At 39.4% G+C, this 17,607-nt stretch overlaps 1 protein-coding gene across 3 annotated transcripts; it reads left to right on the forward strand.

The window, feature by feature from the left end:
* The first annotated feature begins 536 nt into the window (after nt 1-536).
* Nucleotides 537-13,212, forward strand: ADIPOQ (adiponectin, C1Q and collagen domain containing). 3 transcript variants are annotated; one of them, XM_084872688.1, is made up of 3 exons: nt 537-1,032; nt 9,858-10,079; nt 10,946-13,211. In XM_084872688.1, the coding sequence occupies exons 2-3, from the start codon at nt 9,866-9,868 to the stop codon at nt 11,464-11,466; spliced, it is 735 nt and encodes a 244-aa protein (XP_084728814.1). In that variant the 5' UTR covers nt 537-1,032; nt 9,858-9,865; the 3' UTR covers nt 11,467-13,211. The 3 variants fall into 3 exon arrangements, with proteins under 3 accessions (XP_084728814.1, XP_084728812.1, XP_084728813.1); XM_084872686.1 differs by having other exon boundaries at nt 981-1,032; nt 9,847-10,079; nt 10,946-13,212; XM_084872687.1 differs by lacking the exon at nt 537-1,032 and adding an exon at nt 6,262-6,325 and having other exon boundaries at nt 10,946-13,212.
* Nucleotides 13,213-17,607: the final 4,395 nt, after the last annotated feature.

The raw sequence follows: 17,607 nt of genomic DNA on the forward strand, positions 1-17,607 counted from the left end.
TGCCTTTCAAAAAAATAACCTGAGTCAGCCAAGAAAGAGTCCAAAGTGATGAATGTTGCTAGTTCAAGCCTAAGCCTTCTAGGAACACCAATGTGGATGGCAGCGTCTGGTGCTCCAGGCTGCTCCAGCCCAGAGCTAGGTTTCCTAATAGGTGGATTAGACACATGGTTAAGGCACTGATAAAAGAAAACACACACCCACACCATAAAGTTAGCTTTCAAAGCCTTATTTAGAATTTTGGAACCAGAAATATCTTGGTAAATAATATTCTAATATCACATTTTATGTAAGTTTTCTGTTATATTGAATATGAGTTACATAGGGGTGGGGGACCCATAATCTTTTAGAATTCAGGGCCTCTAAAGGTCATAATCTGGCCCTGTCCCACATCACCCAGAAACTTCCCCTCACGTCAGTTCTCAGAATTAACACACAAAGTCTCTCACAAATCTGGGGGCCAGGCTAGGGAGTGGAGGATGTATTCTATTTCTTACTCTATTGCAGCTTCCTTCTTCTGTTCCACTTTCTGTAGTGCCAATACAGTTTCACACTTCATCATATGCAGTGACCAGGAGTGTGATAGTGGTAACTGGTGCCTCTGACTTTTAGGGCAAATCTATGGGGCAGTGAGGTCTCCTGGACCATTGGATGATTCCCTTTTACATGAGAAAATTTCTCACATGATGCAGAAATATATTGTTTTCCTGCTTCTGGTCTTGAACCTTACCCCATCTTTTTTTTTCTGTTATAGGAAACAAAAATAAGGGCTAAGGAACATGAGGGTTTGACTGAGTCTCCACTTGGCCTCTTCAGACCATACTGGGCTGCCCCAGCTCCCTAGAGTAGAGACTTGGGCAGCTGCCAGGGGCAAGGTGCTGGCCCATTGGTCTCTGGCCCTCATAGGGTTGGCCAATGGGAAGGAACAGCTGTGAGGTGGGGACTGCCTGCCCCCATGAGTAGCAGGCTGCTGAGGCCGAGACATCTCCTCCTCTCTTCCATCCTGACTGCAGTCTGTGGATCGCACACCTGGAGGTAAGAGCAATGTGATTAAAGTTTGAGGCTGGGGATGGGGATGGCTGCTGTGCCTGGGGGCCTCTGGCTCAGGTGCCCCCATACTCTTCTGTTGCAGCAGCATGGCGAATGATACAGCAAAGCTCAGCCAGGATAGCTTTCTTGATTCTCTCACAGCTCCAAGAGAAAAGGGACTATTCCTCTGGTCAAAATGCCTGGGACCATCTTGAGTTTTGACCAGTTCACTCTGTGACACGATGCCTCTGTGATAAGAGAAAAAGTTAGGGTTAGTGAGCTGGAGGAATGGTCCAGTGCCAAAGTCCAATTAGATAAGAGGAGAAAGTGATCAAATGATTCTCATAGAAAGAAGCACAGGAAGAGGCAGTTTGGGAAAAGTCTGAGCCCCGACCTCAGACTGAATTTGAAAAACAGGTCTACCCCATGATTCTACTCAGCAAATGTTACCGAGCAGATTTTACAGGTTCACAAGACACAAAGATGAATGAGACATTGTTGCCTATAGATCTGGGAGTATCTGTGGATATGGAGATATCTAGAGATGTGGGGGACATCTCAAAGGGTGATCAAGAGGTTCAAATGAGACAAAGTGAGCAAAGGGCCTGGCATATACTGGAGGGGCTTATGAAAAATCTTATTTTTAGAAGACAATTTCTGATAGAAACAGCTGGGTCTGCCTGGCTTTGCCAAACTCAATTCTGCTCTCCCCAGTGAGCAGTGTCTAAGGCATCCTGGAGCAGTGTCTAAGGCATCCTGGTTGTTTCCAGCTGTGAATGTAGAGGCGAGAGTGGGGCACTTTAGATGTCAGGCCAGTCCTTGTATGTCAGAAGACGTAGGCCCCTCGTCGGGAAGGTTCTGGTTTTAAGATCAAGCCTTGCATGGGGTGTAGCTGCCTCTGTCCTGGTTACTTTTTTTAGTGGTAAGGTTGGCTCCTCCTAACAAGTTTGGGGAGCAGGGGATCCCTTTATGCTGGCACAATATGCCCAGAGGAGCCTGAGGGTATCCACTTTGTTCTTGAAGCAAAAACAGTGGAAAGCCAGCTCTACAGGTTAATTGTCAGTCCTTATGCCACTCTCCCAGAATTCTTGAGGAGTTGTAAAGAGAGGCACAAGACTTGGTTCTTATTCTTTCTAAGGTAGCTACAGGGACAAACTTTCCATCTACTCCTTGTCAAGCCAGGAGACCAGCAGCTTCAGACAGACACTTGGCAGAGGTCAGGAGGTAGAAGCTCTGGAGACAAGAAACTTTCAGTCAGGAATTCCTTCATGTGCAGAGAGACTGATGCTAAAAATGTGGTGGAGGGATGCTCTGCTTTACTACTTCTTTGAGAACATGAGTGAATGAATGTGTGTGTGTGTGTGTGTGTGTGTGTGTGTGTGTGTGTGTGTGTTATATTTGTGTGTGTGTGTGACAGACAGAGAGATTTGGGCTTGGAGATGCTGACAGTTTTCCCAGGGATGAGTGAAAACTTTTAGGTAACCCTCCTGGGAGCTGAGCTAATGCTTGCTTCTGCCAGTTAGCATAAGGTCGCACATGTGAAATTGCCAGTATTCTACCTTTTTTTTGACATTTAAAAATGGCAAGTTCATATAATACAAACTAAGAGTTGTATGATAGAGACAGAGAAGCATTGATCAGACTGTCAAATCTCAGAGAGAAGGTAGGGGAGGGCGGGGATAAGGAGGATAGATCAACCAAAGGACTTGTATGCATGCATATAAGCCTAACCAATTGACACAGACACCAGGGGGTGAGGGCATGAGTGGGAGAGTCAGGGGAGGGCAATGGGGGCATAAGGACACATATATAATACCTTAATCAATAGAGAAAAAAAATATTAAAAATAGTATGATTTTTAAACCAGCAACTGGGTCTCTTCATTCTTCTATATAGGGGAATAAAAAGCGAGGGTACAGGGAGGATTAAATGAAATCAGATTTAAAAGTGCCTCATGCAATTTATGCTCCAAAGTACTCTTGCTAATTTCAAAGTATTCTCATGGCACTCATCTTACATGATCTCGTTTAGCAGATTAAGAAGCTGAGTCTGGGAAGGCAGTATAATGTGATGGAAAGCTCACTGGTTTGGAAACCAGATGGGAATCTCACAGGAAACATCTTAATCTCTATTTCCCCATCCCAAAAGTTGGGGTTATTTTCTTTGCTTCATGAAGTTCTTATAAAGATTAAAATACTATTTAGTAATAAATAAAATGAATAGTGTGTAAAAGCTCCTGGTGTGGGAGTTAGTTTCTAGGTTAATCTAATAAATGCAACTCTTTCCTTGCCCTTAGTCCCTCATTTGTAAAAGCAGGGAAGGGGTGAGATGGTTTTGGAGGGCCCTCTTGTCTCCCAGGGGCTATGTGAACTGTGCTTTACTGCCCTTTCCTGCTGGAAGAGTTAGCGCCTGGCATAGTAACTTCTTCCCCCAATACTGTTCTGTCCCCTGTCAGCCCCAAAGGAAACCTCATCCTTGTATTTCACAAGATTCTGCTCTTGTTACTGAAATTCCAGCAGGTCAAAGTGGAATTTCTCATACATTTTAATACTAGAGGCCTGGTCCATGAATTTGTGCACCAGTGGAGTCCCTTCAGCCTGGCCTGTGGGATAGGGCTGAAACTGGCTTTCCAACATCTCCTGATGGGTCCTGGATTGCAAGAGGGTGCAGGGCAGGCCGAGCAACCCCACAGGTACATGATCAGAGCCGGAGAGGAACATAGTAGGTTGGCCAGCTGGGGAGGGACCACAGGAGGGCTCCAGGGCATGTCCGGCCCATTATGCTTAATCCAGATAGGCCAGACCCCAGCAGCAAGCTAACCTACTGGTTGGAGTATCTGCCTCCTGGTGGTCAGTGCACATAATAGCAAGCAGCTGAGCAGCCTTAGCATATCATTAGCATATTATGCTTTGGTTGAATGGATGACCAGATGACAGGACACTTAGCATATTAGGCTTTTATTACATACAATATGAAAATGAGAGATCATAACATGGCCTTTGAGGACTCAAAGAACATCTTGATCATCCCCTTGTGATTTTTAATTTATTTTATTTTTTTCTTTATTGATTAAGGTATTACATGTGTTCTTATCCCCCCATTGCCCTCCTCACTTGTGCCCTCACCCCCTTAGTGTCTGTGTCCATTGGTTCTGCTTATATGCATGCATACAAGCCCTTGCAATTTTAAAAGCAAACAGTTCCTATGCATGGGGCCATGAAAACTGGTGCAGTAGAGAGGAGCCAGTCTTCCATTTCAAATGGCACTTCTGCATGCTTCCACTTGTTATCCTGGGGCAGAGGTTATCACTCCTCTCTGGTTCTCAGATTTCTCCTGTGGGCATTGAGTCCTACTTTCTGGAATTGTGGGGATGAAATGAGATTAAAGGGTTGGTCCACAAAGCTTCCCCATAAATATTTGTTTGCTTTCATTCTTTTCACTTACATGTGCAGAACACTTCATACATTTATAAAAAAATACTTTTTATACTTTTAGTCAATTGATTTGTACAATAATAATGTGAAATAAATGAGATAAAGATTAATAATCACATTTTCAGGCAAAGAGCATGGTGTCCAAAAGGGAGCAGGGGTAAGTAAGTCACCCAGCAAGTTAATGTGGAGCTTAGACTAGGAGCTAGGTCACTTGCATTAGGATCTAAAGGTCTGTTCATGTTTTGGGTGTCTCCATCTTATGGATGGAATAGCAAAAGATAGAGGTGTGACCCTGATGCTGTTTTCCTCCTCTGGGCTATGCCTAAGAGTTCATTATTGGGCTTTGGAAGGCCAGAGTTTGATTTCCAGCTCCTCTATGTGTAGTTCGGAGACATGGGCCAAGTCACTTAACCTCCTTGAAGATCACTTTTCTCATCTCTAAAACGAATACAATCAGATCTAACATTTAAAAAATATATTTTTATTGATTTCAGAGAAGAAGGGAAAGGAAGAGAGAAACATCAATGATGAGAAAGAGAATCATTGATTGGCTGCTTCCTGTATGCCCCACATTGTAGACCAAGCCCACAACCAGGAATGCACCCCAGCTGGGGATTGAACTAAGATTTCTCGGTTCATAGGTCAATGCTCAACCACTGAACACATTGGCTGGGCCAGAACTAACATTTATTGAACAATGACATGTGCTAGGCACTGTTCTAAGTACATTATATGGATTATGCCACAAGATCCTCTAACATTCATCTGAAACATGTTACATGTAAACACAAATGATTTTCACCTGAGCACCAAGATCATGAAGCATGTGCTCTTTATTTCTGCCTCATATTGTCTCTCAAAATGGTTGTGAGATGAAATATCAAGTTAGGTAAGACTTTCTACCCAATGAAGAATTAGAAGTGGAACTTGGCACTGATCTTCATTATTCATTTATATATTTATACATTATTTTATACATTATTTATATACACAATTGAGTCTTAGATAATACAGTTTCATTTAATAATTTTAATAAAGAAGTCTTTCAAAATCAAAGTGTAACTATTATTTTATCCAAACAAAGCACAAACAATTTTGGAATAATTTTTTGAAATATAGGCACCTCTGTACTGACTGTCAATTTTTATCAATTACAAAATTATCCACCCAGAATCAGACTGGAAGACAATTTTTGGGTTTAATCAGAATCTATTCCTCCATTCAGGAACTCTCTATGATCGTGTACCCATCTCCCCCCCCCCCCCCACCTCCTTTCAATACCTTCACCTCATGCCACTGTCATGGAACCCCACTGTCCCTGTTAGTGGAAAAAATAGATCACACTGAAGTGTTGAAACAGAATGCCATCCCTTAAGCTGGGAGAATACATTCCTAACAGCTTTGGAGTCAGCCCTCCATTGCTATGATCTCTGGGGTTCTTCCAATTCTCACGATCTGGATCTTCTCCTCCTGTCTCTCTGTGGGAAAAGAAAACACAGTCTCATTGGTTCTACCCTTCTAATTTCTGGAGAAACAAGCACAGAGCCTCTCAGGGGTCTTCTCAGGAGTTTTAGTGATAATCCTATAAGGAAAAAGAATGGAGGTGACAAACTGTGGGAAAGTTTAAAGACATGAAATTTAAAAAATCTCAAAACAAATATTCTTCCTAATTACAAAAGGGGCTTGGCTGGTCTCTCTCTTCTTTGGCTTCTAGTTTAACTCAGCTCTTTCTTATCTCCCTCCTCCCCCACTTTCTTATCTTGACATGAGCTAAACCTAAGCCATCTCATTGTATTCCTAGGAGCTACTGAGAACACTTTCCTGACTCTACATCCAGTAGAGGGCAACAAAGGTACATGTAGATGGTAAGAGTGAGCCTTGACAAGAGACTCATGACCAACAAGGGGCAGCATCCCTATCTATGTTGTGTTGACTCCATCTATCTGTGCTCTGCTCTGTCCACCCATCTCATTCTCAATTCTCACTTAATATATAAGGTCACATTTGAACTTGATATTTGATAAGTGATGCATTAGATCACTAGAGAGAATTAATTTAATTAAATGTCTTTAAACAAATATCTCTAAGAAATCATTTGAGTATTTTAAATCGTAGTTTACACTAAAACAAAATATTAGAGATGGACTAAAGAGTGAAACAGTCATTTTATTATTAAACAATAGAAGAAAATAAAGTAGGATATTCATCAAACCCTAGCATGAATAAGGTCTGTTGAATATAAGAAGTGAGGAAAATATCAACAGACTTGACTATATAAAAACTAAAACTTCTGTCACCAAAAAATCAGGATAAACAAAAAATAATCTGCATACTAGAGAAAAGAGTCACAGCTATGTAATAAAGTGTTTGTATAAAGAGCTCACACAAATTAATTTAAAAAGCATATTGTGTCCTAATTACATAAGTAAAAAACACTAACAGGGGTATTATGAATGATAAAATTAAATTAGAATAGGAAATTAAGTTAGAAAATAGGCACTTAATAAAATGTATAACTCACTAATGATCAAAGTAATGAGGTATCATTTCTTTTAGTCAATTAACAACAAAAACGTTTTTAATGATAATATCCCAAGCTGGTAAGAGTAGTTATGGTAGGCTCTTTGATACACACACTGACATGCTACTGGGTAACAATATAACAAACTACAATTTGGGAATATGCATCAAGAACTTAAAAAATGTTCATAGTTTTTGATCCAGTAATTTTACTTCTCAGAATATGTCATATAATAATTTAGCGTTAAGCTATATGATGCCTAAGGATATTTGTTACAGATTTATTTATTTTATTTATTTTTTTTAAATACATTTTATTGATTTTGTACAGAGAGGAAGGGAGAGAGATAGAGAGTTAGAAACATCGATGAGAGAGTCATCAATCAGCTGCCTCTTGCACACCCGCTACTGGGGATATGCCCCCAACCAAGGTACATGCCCTTGACCGGAATTGAACCCGGGGACCTTTCAGTCTCCAAGCCGACGCTCTATCCATTGAGCAAAACCGGTCTCGGCTATTTGTTACAGATTTAAAAATAATATTTTAAAAATGGAAATAACCCAAAAGTTCAATAAAATGGAAATGGTTACATATATTTTAGCTGTATCCATTTAATGGACTGACACATACACATTTAAAACAATGACTGCAAAAACTAGAAAAGACAAAAATAGGGGAATAAAATTTCTATGTAAAGTATGTTTCACTATGTTTAAAAATAAGCAGAGACGTTATTAGGATGGAGGATTTTTTGTTTTCTGTAGTTTCCAAAGTGTTTATATTATTAATTTTAATGAATGCACACACAGGTGTGTGGATATATGTGTTTAAAAATCTATCTATCTATCTATCTATCTATCTATCTATCTATCTATCTATATATCTATATATATATATATATATATATATATATTTGTTATGTTAACAAAACAATATGTTAACAAAACAACCTTATCATCACACACACACACACACACACACACACACACACACACACACATATATATACATATATATACTCATCTTCCATATATATATATATATATGGAAGATGAGTATATATATGTGATGATAAGGCTGTTTTGTCACATATAGCTCAGGTAATAGGGCATAGGAGTGGATTCCAGACACCATGCACATCTTTGGAGGTAAGATTGCCAATCAGGGTCTTTCCTGCACCCTTCACAGAGGAGTTGTCTCCTAAAGCCAAACCCTGGAGATTTCATGTAATCTATAAGATGTAATCAACCTGATGAAAAATAGTATCTTCAGGGAAAATAAACTACATATGGACTGTGTTTATTTAATATCAGGTTCTTGGGAATAACCACCTTTCAAACTAGACAGAAGGTCTTAGCAATACCTGTGATGCAGGGTCCTAGGACTTATTTCCCTCTTTGGTGCTTCCAACTCCCTGGTGTACTTTAGAGATGGGGAGCTGGCAATCAGATGTGGGAGCTAAGATCACCCTAATATCAAGGCAGAAGTTATGAGGGTACAAGTCCCTAGGTATGTAAAGGAACATCTTCTGGGAAGAGGTTATGGAGGGATTCTAAGACAAAGAGTCTTGGCCACCTTTGTCACTTAAACTTTTTGCTTAGCTTCTATAATTTATATTTCAAATATACTCCACACTCCTTGCCTCTTGTCTTCTTCTATTCTCATTCCCTTTCTTCCTCCTTCCTTCATCTCTCTGGCTCTTTTGCTCTTTCTTTTTCTTATTATAAGAAAATGCTGGTAGTGTCAGGCTTTGCCTTCCCCCACACAGATAGTTTAATGGGAGAGCAAATCAGAAATTACAGTACAGTGAAAGAAATGCAATGCTGAAGATAAGTGAGGCCACTGGGGAACACAGGGGAGGAAGAACCAACCCAGTTGAGGGAGAGATAACCAGAAAGGGTTCCTGCGAGATGACATCTTAACTGTCCTGAAGGATAGGTATCAGACATGTGAGGAGATGCAGATAAGGGAGGCCCAGGCAAATGGACAATGTATCTCTTATTGTCTGATTAATCCAAGGCAAGTGTGTGTGTGTGTGTGTGTGTGTGTGTGTGTGTGTAAAATATACCAAATGGCTTAATGTTGGAGGAGGGGAGAGGAAGGAAGAGAATGGGAGAAAAAGGAGGAACATACATAAAAAATAAGGGACAAGGTAGTAAAGAAGAAACCAAAATAAGCCAAGAGAGAGGAGTCAGTTAGAATAGAATGGAATGTCCTGGCTTAGTGGTTGAGTGTAGAAATCAAGAAAAATATTTTAAAAAATAAAAATAATTGGATGCAATGATATGAGTCAACATCCTTGGAAAACTCAAGGGAAAGATTCTTTTTTTTTTTAAAATATATTTTATTGATTTTATACAGAGAGGAAGGGAGAGAGATAGAGACTTAGAAACATCGATGAGAGAGAGTCATCGATCAGCTGCCTCTTGCACACCCCCTACTGGGGATATGCCCGCAACCAAGGTACATGCCCTTGACCGGAATCGAACCCGGGACCCTTCAGTCCCCAAGCCGACGCTCTATCCATTGAGCCAAACCGGTCCCGGCAAGATTCTTGACAAGTTGACTCTTGGAGCTTTCTCTGTGCCTGGTCCTGTGCTCAGATATGAGAAAATTGGAGTAACATTGTTGTGCCATCATTGAACTCACAATCCTATTGAAGAAGTGTGGTTACCCATAAGGAATATGTTAAATATTGCAAATATCAGGGCAGAAAATGATCGAGGTAGATTGAAATAGAAAAGTCTTCCTGGAAGAGGTGAGTATTGGGAGAGTAAGTCTCAGAAGTGGACTCTGCTGAGGTGGTGTGAGTCTTGCTTAGATCCAGTATGAGTGTGCTATGTGGGATCTGTCTCTTATGGCTAGTCTGATTTCAGGGATCAGGATGCTGTTGTTGTCAGCTGTTCTACTGTTACTAGTCCTGCTCAGTCATGGTCAAGATATCCCGACCGAAAAACCTGGAGTCCTACTTCCCCTGCCTAAGGGGGTCTGCACTGGTTGGATGGCAGGCATCCCAGGGCATCCTGGCCACAATGGGGTCCCAGGACGTGATGGCAGAGATGGCACTCCTGGTGAGAAGGGTGAAAAAGGAGATGCAGGTAAGAACAAGTTTTTTGGTCTTCTCTATCTAAGGTCTAGACATAGGAAAGAAGCAAAGTTATTTATTTATTTATTTATTTATTTATTATTATTATTTTTTTATGTAACTCATAAGCAACCTAAAGTGGATTTTGGGTTAGCCTCCAGTGGTGACAATAGGTGTACCTGTGAAAAATCAAGTATCCTTAATTCTGCTCTATCTGTATCTTCTTCTCTGTCCCCTTTCCCATCCCACCCTCATCCATCCCTAGTCCCAATCTGTTCATATTCCTATTTCTATTTATTTGTCCTTAATTTCCATTCCATGCAGTGACATTCAACCACATTTAGTGTTCACCTCCTGCAGTCACAGTCCTGCTCCTAGAGAGCTCCTTAAGAAGAGACGCCTAATGCACAAGGCTGTGAAAAGTTACTATTGGGAAATCCACTCCAACTATGCCAAATTGAATGTGAACAAATTCTAAATTATGGAACAGAGAAAAGGTGCCCTTAGAGCAAACTTAGATTAACAGTGAGGCTTTAAGGAGGAGGAAGGGTTTAAGCTAGGTCTTAAAAGATGAGTGGACCGAGTAAAAAAGGGAGGGCATCCTACTCAAAGGGATAGAAGAGCAAAAGTATGGTTGGTGGAGACAGTACATAGTTGACAGGTCAATGATGGAGACTTATAGGACATAATGTTGGAAAGAATTAATGGAAGCCTGATGGGGAGGATGTGGAAATAGGAGGTATAACTCTCCCCTTTGGTTCTTTGCTCTGTAAGTGAAGCAAGTTGTATATAGGGGCCATAGGGACAGTGTTTTAGGTTGGAATCAACTTAGGCAGGGGTTCTATTTCTTGTGGTCACTGAGGTCTTTTCATTCTTTAGGTCTTGCTGGTCCTAAGGGTGACACTGGTGAAACTGGAGTGACTGGGGTTGAAGGTCCCCGAGGCTTTCCAGGAGTCCAAGGCAGGAAAGGAGAACCTGGAGAAAGTGCCTATGTGTACCGCTCAGCGTTCAGTGTGGGACTGGAGACACGGGTCACTGTTCCCAATGTTCCCATTCGCTTTACCAAAATCTTCTACAATCAGCAAAACCACTATGATGGCACCACTGGCAAATTCCACTGCAACATTCCTGGGCTCTACTACTTCTCCTACCACATTACAGTCTACCTGAAAGATGTGAAGGTCAGCCTCTACAAGAAGGACAAGGCTGTGCTCTTTACCTATGACCAATACCAGGACAAGGATGTGGACCAAGCCTCTGGCTCTGTGCTCCTCCATCTGGATGTGGGTGACCAAGTCTGGCTCCAGGTGTATGGGGAAGGGGAGAATAATGGGATCTATGCAGACAATGAAAATGACTCCATCTTCACAGGTTTCCTTCTTTACCATGACACCAATTAATGACCACTTAACCAGAGCCTCCACTGGGCCAAATAACCCAGAAGTCAAAGAATAGCCCAAAGGTTTTCAGTGTAGTTAGGAGACTGATATTATTATTTAGTTGGAGAGTTCTGAACATTATTCATGCATTTACTCATTCATTCACCAAGTGCTTTAAAAAAAAAAAGTTATATAGTTTTTTCTCCATCCTAAAGGAGATATGTTCCCTGGCTGCAAGGATCTGGTACATAAAGTCAATAGAAGGATAATAGCATTTACTGGGGAACTTAACATACATGATAAGATAACTGACACAGGAAAATATTTGACAGTGCTGTTCTGTGCCCACAGTCTCCTCAAGTTCATGCCAATCCTCTGAGGTACACAGAAAATATATTATTCTGCTCTTTTTACTTTTGGGGTGCTGAGATCTACAGAGTTAAGTGAATGCCTAATGTCATCCAGGTATAAAGTGGTGGAGCTAGAAATCACACTCGGAGACATGAACTTTTTCTATTATACTGTGTCCTTTTTTGGAAGTACTTGCTCTCCTTAGAATGTTGATAGGGGGCATCTCTCATCCATCTTACCCGAGGGCCTTAACTCATCACGAGTTAAGTTTTTTTTTTTTTTTTTTTTTTTTTTCCCCCAGGAGAGGTCCCTCAGAACAAGTGGTTCTATAACCAGGTCCTATTTTAGCTGGACCACTCAATGGCCCCTGCACTTCTCTTTCCTCGTGCTCTTCTCTCTAATCCAGAAAGCTACCTCCATTTCCACATGCTGAAGTTTTCCTTGGTTCTCAAAGCCACCTGGTCAGGAAGCTCTTCCCTGCAAACCTTTCTCACATACTGCACCCCTGTGTTTCTTCATGTGTGATTCTGGATGAGAGCCTTGGGCATGGGAGACAGCTCAGAGCAAGGACATCTTCCCAGAAGTACCACGCTTTCTACATGTCTGAGTCCCCTTGCAGGACCTTGATCAATGTCTCACAAAGACCACATCAATTCAGAATTAACTCCATTTCAGCCTCTTCATGGAACTAATTCTTATCAACAAAAATATTGTTATTTTAGGAGCTCTCTTATTTTAAGCACCTGATGTTTGTTCCACTGTATAATTTGAATGATTTTCACCAAGGTTAGGAATGACTGTGCTTTCCAGAACACTTGAAGAATTTTTCCTTGAGGAGATAGTTTGAGTCTGTAATGCAAAAACCCATGAAGGAATTTGAAAACCATTCTTTCCTTGAGTAACAACTGGTTTTGGGAAGACCTGCCCTTCTGAGTCTATTCTTATTTTTTAAGAATTATTAAAAAAAAATCCCCACACACAAAAATTCCCAAAACTATTGGAGGTGATATGGTAATTATCTTTATTGTGGTGATTATTTTACAATGTATATCTATATCAAATCATCAAATTATACCCCTTAAATATATAAAATTTTAATTATAAAATATTCCTCAAAAAGAAAAAAAAATAACTACTAGTGGTTGATAGTGGTAAATATCTTCTCAGGATGTTCTTCAAATGTTTTAGCAAGAGCAGAATTAATAGCATTCTGAATAAATATAGAAATGTAAAACCATTCTTTTGCTTACAGTTTTAAATTCTGAATGATTCCCTTTTATATATGCATTGATATTCATTCAGTGATTATTTCTACATATTAAACTTTGTCTTTTTGAATGCTTTTATATTATTATTTTCTAAAGATAAATGTATCATTCAGCATTAAAGGTAGAAACATTTGCATCACATGGCTTTTGTTTTTATTTTTGGAGTAAGACATGGGGTTTAGAGAGGAATGAAGGGGTAAACTCAACTCAGATTAATAGGCAAAAAAAAGAAAAATGTTCCTTGCATAATGGGAAATATCAGAGCTGTTCTGTCAGAGGCTCAAATGATGTCATTAAAGGCTCTTTTTTTCTGTCTGTTCTTCCACTTTGTCTTAAACAGCACAGGCTTCAACCTCAGGCTCTACACAATATAATTCTAGATTCTCCCTCATGATATAAAAAAGACTGTAGCCTGCCAGCTGTCATACACTCTCACCACATAATTTAGCCAAAGGGACACCCTCTTTTTTCTGGTGGTTCCCAGGAGGAGAGAGGAAGTGTTCTCTCCTGGAAGCCCCAGCAAATATGTTCTTGCATCTCATTGGCTCTGACTGGGCTATCTGTCCATCCTTGACCAATCACCGGAGTCAGGAGGATGGACTACCCTTACTTAAAATAAATAAATATATATATATATATATATATATATATATATATATATATATATATATATATATATACATACATACACACACACACACACACACACAATATATTTACTTATTTTAGACAGGAAGGGAGAGGGAGAGACAGAAACATTAATGATGAGGGAAGATGATCGATAGGCTATCTCCTGCACACTCCATACTGGGGATCAAGCCCACAACCTGGGCCTGTGCCCTGACTGGGAATCAAACTGTACCTACCTCCTGGTTCACAGATCAACACTCAACCACTGAGTACACCAGCTGGGCTGGACTGTTAAGTTGATCATGACTCAATCTGGAGAAGGGGTATTTTCCCTAAAGCAAAATCTGAATACAGTTACCAGAAGTGGAAGAACAGATGATGAATGTAAAAACATTTGTTTACAAGAAACTGTTAATGTTATGTTTCAGTTTTCTCAGAGAGATATTGCTGGAGAATTACTATTGATTTTCTCTAAAATTTCATCAAGTAACTAATGTCTGACCATGCTTACAGTTCTGCACCTGACTATGGTGGGATTCTCACAGCACCGAACACGATGTCACACTCATTCTAAACTCCCTGGAGGAGGAGGATCATTTTGTGTGTGTGTGTGTGTGTGTGTGTGTGTGTGTGTGTGTGTGTGAACAGAGAGGGTCAATTTTTATAACACCTTCTGAGAGAAATTGTGGGCAAGAATTTTGGATTAATGGTCCCATGATGTTCAAGTCTAATTGTGGATTTTTTTATTTCTCTTCAGTTCTGTCAGCTTTTGCTTTATGTATTTTGGAACTGTCTTGTTAGATACATACACATTTAGTCTTATATCTTGGTGAATTTACCCTTTGTCATTATATAATGTCTGTCTTTATCTCTGGTAATTTTCCCTTTTCTGAAATCTACTTTATTTGAAATTAATATAGGCACTTGACTGTCTTTTAATTATTATTTGCATAGCATGTCTTTCCCCATCACATTAGTTTAAATCTATTTATATTATTATATTTAAAATAAGTTTTCTTATAGACTGCATGTGATTAGGTCTTATTTTTTTATTCCATCTGAAAATATCTTTCACTTAATTGGTTTATATTGTTTTATATGTTTTCTATTTATTTTCTGTGTTTCACTTTATTTCCTGGCTTCTTTTGGATTATTTGAATATTTTGCAGTATTTCATCTTAATGTAGTTGTTTGCTTTTTAGTTATATTTTAAAAATATATATTTTATTGATTTTTTACAGAGAGGAAGAGAGAGGGATAGAGAGTTAGAAACATCAATGAAAGAGAATTATCGACCAGCTACCTCTTGCACACCCCTTGCTGGGGATGTGCCCGCAAACAAGGTACATGCCCTTGACCGGGATAGAACCTGGGACCTTTCAGTCTGCAGGCCGATGTTCTATCCACTGAGCCAAACCGGTTTCGGCTAGTTGTATTTTTTAATAGTTGCTCTCAGGATAATAATGTATACCTAACTTTTCATAGTCTACATAGCACTAATATTTTACCACTTCAGGTAAAATATAGATGTCTATAACCACATAGGTTCTTTATCTACTTCTTTTATACTATGAAAACAGAGCCTAAGCCGTTAGTTGGGCATCCTTAGCGCTGCTGTGAAGGCAGGAAAGGCTCCTGCCCTGCCGCTGCATTTGCCAGCATGAACTGGCTTCTAGCTAAGCAGCGCCCCCCTTTGGAAGTGCACTGACCACCAGGGGGCAGTTCCTGTGTTGAGTGTCTGCCTCCTGGTGGTAACTGTGCATCATAGTGAACAGTCATTCCTGGTTGTTCAGCCATTAGGGTAAATTTGCATATTACCCTTTTATTATATAGGATTATATATAGATACATTGAAGCATTACAAACACTGTTATAATTTTGGCTTCCAACAGTCATATATATTTTAAAGAATTTAAGAATACAAAACATTCTGTTTATTCAGATAGTCATCATTTTTCTTGTGTTTTTTTTAAAATATATTTCTTATTGATTTTTAGAGAAAGAGGATGGGAGAGAGATAGAAACATCAATTAAAGAGAAACATCGATCAGCTGTCTCCTGCATGTCCACTTGATGGGGATTGAGACTGCAACCTGCATGTACCCTGACCAGAATCAAACCAGTGCATAGGTCAACACAACAACTGAGCTATACCAGTTGTGCTCTTGTTCTTTCTTTATTCCTTAAGTTGTACATTTCCCTCTGATATAATTTCACCTCATCCTCAAAAACTTTCTTTTTTTTTGCTAGTGATACTTTTTCTTAACTTCCTTTCATCTGAAAATGTTTTTATTTTCCCTATATTCCTGAATGATATTTTTGCTAGATATAGAATTCTGAGTTGACAGTTCTTTTCTTTCAGCTATCTATCTATCTATCTATCTATCTATCTATCATCTTCTATTTTCCCATACTTTGAAGATATTCTTTCACTGTCTTCTGGTCTCCATGGTTTCATGGTTTTTGACAAGAAGTCTGCAGTCAGTTTCCCTTATGTATAATTTATTTTTCTTCTGACTGCTTTCAAGATGTTTTATTTACCTTTGGTGTGATTATGATATGTCTGGGTATGGTTTTTTTTTTTTTTTTTTTTTTTTTTTTTTTTTTTTTTTTTTTAGCTTAATCTGATTGGGATTTCTTGAATTTCTTGAATCTGTAAACATATGTCTTCTACCAAATTTGGAAAGTTTTCTGACATTTCTTCTTCAAATATATTTTCTGTTTTGTTTTTTTAACTCTTTTTTAAAATTTATAATGTAACATGCAATAAACATTAATATTTAAAGAAAAATTATTTTAAATGTAATAATCTTACATGCAATACATATTGATATTTTAAGAAAAATGATTTTAACTATAATAATGTTATATGCAACAAACACTAATATTTTAAGAAAAAAAAGGTTTAAAATATAATAATATTACCAAAACTGTACTACTCTCTATATAAAGAAGTAATATGCAAATTAGGCTGGGACGCCATAATGACTCACGGCCAGACAAAAGGAGGTTGTTTGTGCAGGTGAGTCTCGGAGTAGAGACAGAGATGGAGACGGGGAGGCCTGCCCGAGCCGGCGTGGCAGCTCTGGGGGCCTGGAGTGGACACAGGCAGGGGGGCCAAGAGGACCTGTGGCGGAAGTCAGGCGCAGGTCCTGGCCACCCATGGTGCCAGTCCAGCCTGACTCCTGCAGCTGCTCACATGGCAGGAGGTGGGGCGCTTCCTCATGTGATTTTAATCATGCTAGGCCTCTAGTATAGTATATCACAAAAGTTAGGGAAATATTAAAAAAACTATAAATAACAGGATTACTTCTATTATATTCTAAAATATTTTTTTCCTCTGGTTCTATTTTTATTCATCAGTTTATGTTGTTCATTATATTCCACAACTGAGTGAGATCATGTGATATTTATCTTTCTCCGACTGGCTTATTTCACTTAACATAATGCTCTCTAAGTTCATCCTTGCAGTTGCAAATGGTAAGCATTCCTTCTTTTTTACATCAAATATATTTTCTGAATCTACCTCTTTCTTTTCTCCTCCTGAGATTCCAATGATATGCATATTAAATTACCAAGCCCCTAAGGTTGTGTTGTTTTCTTTCTGTTATTATTTAAAAAAATATATATTTTATTGATTTTTCACAGAGAGGAAGGGAGAGAGATAGAGAGAGAGCCAGAAACATCGATGAGAGAGATACATCGACCAGCTGCCTCCTGCACACCCCACACCGGGGATGTGCCCGCAACCAATGTACGGATGCTATTGCAACCAATGCCCTTGACCGGAATCGAACCTGGGACCTTTCAGTCCGCAGGTCGATGCTCTATCCACTGAGCCAAACCAGTCTCGGCTCTTTCTGTTATTTTTATTGTGTAATTGATCTATATTGAAATTCTCTTTCCTCTGTCA

This window comes from Pipistrellus hanaki, assembly GCF_964339955.1.
Source record: "Pipistrellus hanaki genome assembly, chromosome: 2".
Lineage (NCBI taxonomy): Eukaryota > Metazoa > Chordata > Mammalia > Chiroptera > Vespertilionidae > Pipistrellus > Pipistrellus hanaki.

Coding starts and splice junctions, on each gene's coding strand:
- ADIPOQ (XM_084872688.1), top strand. CDS start 9,866: ATGCTGTTGTTGTCAGCTGTTCTACTGTTACTAGTCCTGCTCAGTCAT. Junction 10,080..10,945: donor GGGTGAAAAAGGAGATGCAG/GTAAGAACAAGT, acceptor TTCATTCTTTAG/GTCTTGCTGGTCCTAAGGGT.